At 35.6% G+C, this 8212-nt stretch overlaps 1 protein-coding gene across 2 annotated transcripts in view; it reads right to left on the minus strand.

Moving 5' to 3' along the window:
• Positions 1-8212, minus strand: part of GKAP1 (G kinase anchoring protein 1) — an 89974-nt gene that overhangs the window by 53808 nt on the left and 27954 nt on the right. For both annotated transcript variants that reach the window (XM_003782979.2, XM_003782978.3), the window contains exon 5: positions 252-329. In XM_003782979.2, the coding sequence (XP_003783027.1) occupies positions 252-329 (78 nt within the window). The remainder of the gene's footprint in view (positions 1-251; positions 330-8212) is intronic.

The raw sequence follows: 8212 nt of genomic DNA on the forward strand, positions 1-8212 counted from the left end.
TTTTTTTTTTTTTTGGTTGCAGCCGTCATTGTTGTTTCTGCGGTCCGGGCTGGGGATTCGAACCCACCACCCTAGGTGTACGTGGCTGGCGCCCTAGCTGGTTGAGCCACAGGCGCCGAGCCATAATGATAAATTTTTAAGACAAACTTTAAAAAATAACTTCTATGTAAAGTTCATGAAGTTTGGTCCTAATGTTTCTAAACTACCTAAATAAACTTCTAAAATATCTAAGTCAATAAATGTGTAAATACCTTTTTGTGCTCTTCATATTCTAATTTACTTAGCAACAGTGCCTTCTCAAGATCTGCTTCAAACATTTCAGATGTCAGCTAAAAAAAAAAAAGTTTCACAATAAACAGATGATAGCATTATATCACACTAAGTAACCATGACAAGTGACAATATATTGAGGAAAAGAAAGCAGATGTGTTAAAAAACAGTATGCATTCTCCAAAGTTATCTAATCATGCCAAATTAGGGAAGCCTACATTTTACAGAAGATATCAAAGCGTAAGTTTCCAATTTTGAGATTTATATTTCCCCCTTCATTGTTAATAATCTGTTGAATATGACAATACCTTATTTTTTACTTTAGTTTTTTAAATCTCATAAATAAATCAACAAATATATTAGATGTCAGAGACGCTACACACTTTAGGACACTGAAAACTGTAATAATAATTAATATTCAAAATATAAGAATATTAAAAAATAACTCATAAGTACTACATTATTAAACCTAACATACCATTTTCTGAATATAGAAAAATCCTTAAGTACAGAACCTTTAAATAAGGTGACCAAATATCCTGGCATATACTGCATGTTACAGAATACCCAGCATAATGTTCTATATATAAAACATTATTTTACTCTCAAAATGATAAACTACATGGTTGCCTTACTTTTAAGTCATCTAATTATATAAAAAATTGTTCTTTAATTTGTGATCTATATCCACTGGTTCCTCTTTCTACCACTCCATCTCATCTTACTTCTTATAATCCAGCTTCTACCACCCTCCAAATTACTCTCCATAAGACTTTCTTGTCCTAGTTGCCAGATAGAAGTGCTGCAGTAGTTGGATGGGACTTTGAGTTGTCCACTAGTGGAGATAAGGTGAGTACATTTGAAGCTGAGTAGATGCAACACAATAAGGATAAATATTCTGGATTTGTGCACATTTGTGTCTATGCATACTAGATTACAAAGTATAAATTTAGTAGAAATCTCTAGTGTTTTTGTCTGTCTGCACTCCCTTCCTTTATTACTTTGAATAACCACACTTCATTTCCATGTCCCAGGGTTCCAGCAGTACAGCCAATCACATAGCTCTGTATACTACCCACCACTATACCCACACAAACACCAAAGCTATCATCATCAACAACAAAAGGTGGGGGCAAGTGATACAATACTTTTTTTACTCACCCAGGAATTAAATTTTGAGAACAAAAACAAGCCAAGTGGGATTTAATCTCTAATGACATCCCTCATTAGAAAAGTGACATATACTGACTCATGCCTCTGAGTGCCTCAAAATTTCTTAGTTTCCACCTTTCCCAAGATCTTATTGTTTAGTTTTTAATTCAAATCAATAAATCACTTAGTAGACTTCCAACACATTATTTTTTACCTAAGTCAATCAGAATTGTTTCCGTCACTTAAAGATAAAAAAAATCTGAACTAAACCAGAAACTAACCCCAAAAAGCAGTGATCTGTTTCTAAGGGATAACTTTAAAAATGTTAAAACTGGACACCATGAATTATGAAACTTTTTATTCCTAACCAAAGTCATCTCTTTGAAAGCATCTCACCTCATCCTGTCTTGAGATAATAAAAGGGAGGGAAAAAGAAATCTTTTGGCTTATACACAAAAATATTAACTCAGAAAAATACATTTAGAATTTAAATGGTAAATATGAGTATGTAGGACTAGAAAATCTGATTACGCTCAAAGTAAACTATACATAATTTTTAATGGAATAACTGAAAAGAAGTGAAGAATTAATTCAATCCAAAATAGTAATGAGCAGGAAAAAGCAACCAATTAACCTTTTAGGTTTATTGTACAACGAGTATTCAAAAATAACAGTCATAAGGTTAAAAAATTGGATTCATGTTAGTGTTACACAAAAAAGGAAGTTTACATCAATTTCTCCACTTAAACCCAAAGCAAACTGAGTACAAAATATTTTGCTATAATTAAGGGATAGTAGTCAGCCTAACATAGAAAAAGTCATAAAACTACTTGAGTTTATTCCAAATAAAGCTGGTTTAATTTGCCAGTACACTTTTAATCCATATTGCTTAAATTTCAATTATGGAAATAGCATTTAAGATTTTTCTGATATATCATACATTCTAACTGATATTCCAAAAATAAGTTAGTGAGCCGGAGACTAGGTTAGAAAATTGGGAGTCTTGAACGATACCATTATTATTTTCCATATTAACTCACAAAATTTAAATCCTAGTGTAGCTAACTATAATAGCAAGATAAAAATTGAATGCAACATAATTTTTTTTTTTTTGAGACAGAGTCTCACTATGTTGCCCTCGGTAGAGTGCTGTGATGTCACAGCTCATAGCAACCTCTAACTCTTGGGCTGAAGCAATTCTCTTGTCTCAGCCTCTCAAGTAGCTGGGACTACAGATGCCCACTACAATGCCTGGCTACTTTTTTGTTGCAGCTGTCATTGCTGTTTAGCAGGCCCGGGCCGGATTCGAACCCACCAACCTCGGTGTATGTGGCTAGCACCCTAACCACTGAGCTATGGGTGCTGAACCAGAACTTTTAAAGTGAAAAATATGGCTCTCTCAACATTTGATTCTAAATGCAGCAGTTCAGAGCTTAAATTTATCTTTTAATTACTAACACAAACGAGTACATAAGGAACTGCAAATAGACAAAAATAATTTAAATTTCTGACAACAAAAATTCACTTCATGATCAATTGGCCTATAAAGATTTACTGAGAATCTTCTGTGGTCTGTGCTCTACATGTGGAGCTTTAAAGAAGCAGCATAAATTTGACTTTTGTCCTCTTGAAGAATTCTTATTGTCCAGTTGGGGACATAACACTAATACATAAGAACTACAGGAAACAGAATAAGTCATTAAAAGAGCCACAGAAGGTGAGAAAAAAAGATCAACAATAAATATAATTCAGAGAAGCATATAGGAAAAAATGAATTTAACTTGGTACTTAAAGGATAGATACAATTTGAATAAGTAGAAAGAGAAATAGAAGAATTGGAGGAAGGGCGAGCCATATGAACAATGATATGATATTAATAATAGTAATGCTCATCATCCTTAATCATCAGGGAAATGCAAATCAAAACTACTTTGAGGTATCATCTAAATCTAGTGAGATTAGCCCACATCACAAAATCCCAAAACCAGAGATGTTAGCATGGATGTGGAGAAAAGGGAACACTTCTACATTGCTGGTGGGAATGCAAACTAATACATTCCTTTTGGGAAGATGTTTAGAGAACACTTAGGGATCTAAAAATAGACCTGCCATTCGATCCTACAATTCCTCTACTAAGTATATATCCAGAAGACCAAAAATCACGTTATAACAGAGATATCTGTATCGGTAGGTTTATTGCAGCCCAATTCATAATTGCTAAATCATGGAAGAAGCCCAAGTGCCCATCAACCCACGAATGGATTAATAAATTGTGGTATATGTATACCATGGAATATTATTATGCAGCTTTAAAGAAAGATGGAGACTTTACCTCTTTCATGTTTACATGGATGGAGCTGGAACATATTCTTCTTAGCAAAGTATCTCAGATACTTTGGAAGAGAAAGTATCCAATGTATTCAGCCCTACTATGAAACCAGTTTATAGCTTTCTTATGAAAGCTATAACCCAATTATAGCCCAAGAATATGGGGAAAGGGGAGAGGGAGGGTGGGGGGAGGATGCGTAGAGGGAGGATAATTAGCGGGACCACACCTACAGTACATCTTACAAAGGTACATATGAAATTTACTATATCTAGAATATAAATGTCTGAACACAATAACTAAGAAAATGCTGTGAAGGCTATGTTAATCAGTTTGACGAAAATATTTCAAATTATATATAAAACCAGCACATTGTAACCCATGATTGCATTAATGTATACAACTATGATTTAATAAAAAAGAAAATAATGATAATAATATCATGGGAGACTAACAAAAGCCATCCTGACAAAAAGTCCACTTCCTTTTTTCCAGAAAGATGGAAAAAAGAAAACGTAGGCTTTGGGTGATTAGAGAGATAATTTAAATTCCTATTCCATCCATGCTAGCTGTGACTTTAGACAAGTTACATAACTTCTATGAACCTCAGAATATATAAAAAGGAAACGAGAATATCAACTTTATAAGGATTTAAAGTTGTAATACATGCTAAGTACCTAGCACAGTGCCTGCCTGGCACAAGAGCAATAATACTAAGTAAATTAGAATTCCCCTCTCCTGCGTTAGAGAATAGTAGAAAGTAAGATTATTTGAGGTAGGGTAGAATTAGGTTCCAGATACTTCCTAAAAATAGGGCAGATATTTAGTAAAAGAAGAATGCTAATAAAATAATTTTTAAGACATAAACTAGAATATCGTAAGAACTAGAATCAATGTCTCTGACAAAGCCACTGTAATCTCAGACAGCATACAGACACCTGGACTAAAAAAAATAGCAGTACAGAATATAAAGAAGAGACTGAACAAGTTTTGGAACACTGATTGAATATGAAGTATGAAAGACAAATTAATTAAAGATAAATTATTGATCCTAGATAACGGAGAGAATGGTGGCTGAAGACTAACACATCAGGAAAGAAAAAGAAAATATGATGCAAAATTCTCTAAACATAATCTCAATTCTCTACAATAAGACTGCTATATAGTCATCAATGTACTCAGTACACAGGTAAAACTAGGAGGGGGTAGGGGGAAAGAGAAAGAGAAAGAAAGAGAAGACAGATAACACTGGGCCTACAAGACAGGCCCCAGGCAATAAACAGCAAATAAACAATAATTTTTAAAAAGTATCTTATATTTAAGATTGCAAATTGAAAGTTCCTTGTCATTCTCTTTGCATTTATGGGAAGAGAAGGAAAGAAGGAAAAAGGCAAACTGTAGGCATTTGCAGAAGGTACTTTCATATGCCCAAGATGGAGTACTTCAGATCCCCTTCCTCTTGGCCTCCTTCATCGCCTCCTACTCCCCATCTAGTACTAAAACATTTTTTTTCTATTTAAACCTACAGCTCAATGGTTTATGACCAAAGAGTATGAAGAACCAAGGAGAAACCTGAAGGACAGTAAATATTTTGGTACTAAGATTTAAAAAATTAATTTGTAAGCCTAAATACTATACCAATTTTAAATCAAAATACCATACCCATTTAAATCAAAACAAAACAAATTCCAAATGAAGATTTAACCCTCATTTCTCATAGGCAACACGGGAATGCAATTACTATAAAACACAGAATGTTGTTCTGAAGGCATTTAACACTTAAAGCCAACTGATTAGACACAAAAGCAGTAGCTCATTGTGGTTCTCTGACTCAGTGACTTTCAAAGTGAAGACGGAACACATTATCTTTTACTAGTTTGGAAGGCTGAATTATTTTCCCAGAAATCTTATAATACTTTCATTGAATATTACAATTTTTCTTTTTTTTGAGACAGAGTCTCACTATGTTGCCCTGGGTAGAGTGCTGTGGCATCACAGCTCACAGCAACCTCCAACTCTTGGGCTTAAGCGATTCTCTTGCCTCAGTCTCCCAAGCAGCTGGGACTATAGGCCTCCACCACAATGCCTGGCTATTTTTTTGTTGTACTTGTCATTGTTGTCTGGCTGGCCCTGCCTGGGTTCAAACCCACCAACCGCAGTGCATGTGGTTGGTGCTGTAACCACTGGGCTATGAGTGCCAAGCCTTGAACATTATGATTTTAAAGGTTGTCAGTGTCCTACCAAAACTATATGTCATCTGTTCACACTAATTATTATATTCAGTTCTTCTCAGCTAATGTATTTTTAAGTCTTTTGGTGCTGTTTATATTTATTAAATCTGCATTTTTTATCCTATGCTTTATTATACCCCAATTAATAAAAATGGTTTAATGATTCACTAAAGGATTGAAAGTAATGATGATAACAGAACTATAAATAATGTAATGTTTACAAACACTATAAAATGTAAAAATTAACAGGTCTCCAAAGCAGTGAATATAGAAAATATATCTATATGTGTTAGAACCAAAGTGATGTCATGTAAGCAGTAGAAAATGAAAGTTATAAATAGAAAATAAAGAGAATGAGATACTTTAAATTTTGTTTTATTGAGTGAGTCATCAATCTATTTGCTCATAACTACCTGCTGTAAAACCTGCTCATACCAGAGAACTAAAGACATCACATTTTTTGTTTCACTCTCAAACAAAGCCCAGTGATCTGTAAGAGTCTTTCCAGAAAAAGTACTAAGGTAATGCATTCCAGTACAAAAATGATGAACTGTATTACTAAAGAGCCCAAACACCGAGAACTTATTTGAATTTGTACTTGTTAAACGGAAACCAAGTATGAGTCAAATGATTGCCAAAGGACTTACATATCAACCACGAAGTTAATGACAAATATCACACTCATGAACAAAAAACCAGAATAAACCACTGGCAAAAAACTTTTACCAAAGGAACTGGAGGATATGATATGAAAGAGCAATTGCTATCATGCACATGCTAACAGACATTTCATGTTAGAGTTGGGAGAAAAAACAAATTATGTGTGGTGTTTGAATCAATATAAGAGGAAGAAATATACAATAAAATTTGGTCTGTCTATTACTGAAAACACATGAGAAGAGATTTTTTTTTTCTTTTTTGAGACAGAGCCTCAAGCTGTCACCCTGGGTAGAATGTGGTGGCATAGCTCACAGCAACCTCCAACTCCTGGGTTTAAGCGATTCTCTTGCCTCAGCCTCCCAAGTAGCTCGGCTATTTTGGGGTTGTAGTTGTCATTGTTGTTTGGCAGGCTGGGGCTAGATTCAAACCTGCCAGCTCTGGTGTATACAGCTGGCGCCTTAGCCACTTGACCTACAGGCACCGGACTGAGAAGAGATTCTTCTATTCAGTTAATTATTTTTGAGCCATGAGGTAGACTTTTTTTTTTTTTAAAGGTACACTGAAATCAATAATATCAATGCATCAGGAACAGATTATACCTGAATAACATCTAGAGATTTATTCACAGGCAACAGCTGTTGGTGAAAAATGTCTCTTGATCTTATTCAAAAGGAAAAGAAAGTAAAACTTATGGATACAATCAAATCAAAACCATGGCTGATATATCTTTTTAAAAATAGCTTTACTGAGGGCTGGGCATGGTGGCTCACACCTGTAACCCCAGCACTCTAGGAGGCTGAGGCAGGTGGATTGCCTTAGCTCATGAGTTCAAGACCAGCCTGAGCCTTAGTGACACCCTGTCTCTAAAAATAGCCGGGCATTGTGGTGGATGCTTGCAGTCCCAGCTACTTGGAAGGCTGAGGCAAGAGGATCACGTGAACTCAAGAATTTGAGGTTGCTGTAAGCTATGATGCCACGACACTCTACCCAGGATGACAAAGTGAGACTCTGTCTCCCCCTGCTCCCAAAATAGCTTTACTGAGATATATATCACATATTATTTTCCTTTTTTTTTTTTTTTTGGAGACAGAGTCTTACTCTGTCACCCAGGCTAGAGTGCAGCAGTGTCATTATAACTTGCTGCAACCTCAAACTCCTGGGCTCAAGCAATTCCCTCACCTTGGCCTCCCAGAGTGCTAGAATTACAGGTGTGAGCCAAAATGCCTGGCCTACATATCATTTTCTTTAATCACACAACACATAAAACCGACCCATTTCATGTATGAAATCTATACATCTTTTATCCATGCAAAGAAATGGGTAAGGAATATATGACTACTCTTCCACGATGAAGTATGCTGGGATACATAAAAGTTTATGAAATGAAAAGGTTCAGAGGCTGTAGCACAGTGGTTACGACATCAGCCACATACACCAAGGTTGGTGGGTTCAAACCCAGACTGGGCCTGCTAAACAACAAAAAATGCAACAAGGCTCAGCGCCTGTGGCTCAAGCGGCTAAGGCGCCAGCCACGTACACCTAAGGTGGCGGGTTCGAATCCCCAGCCCGGACC

The sequence above is a fragment of the Otolemur garnettii genome, unplaced genomic scaffold, assembly GCF_000181295.1.
Source record: "Otolemur garnettii isolate 467f Iridium unplaced genomic scaffold, OtoGar3 scaffold00006, whole genome shotgun sequence".
NCBI lineage: Eukaryota > Metazoa > Chordata > Mammalia > Primates > Galagidae > Otolemur > Otolemur garnettii.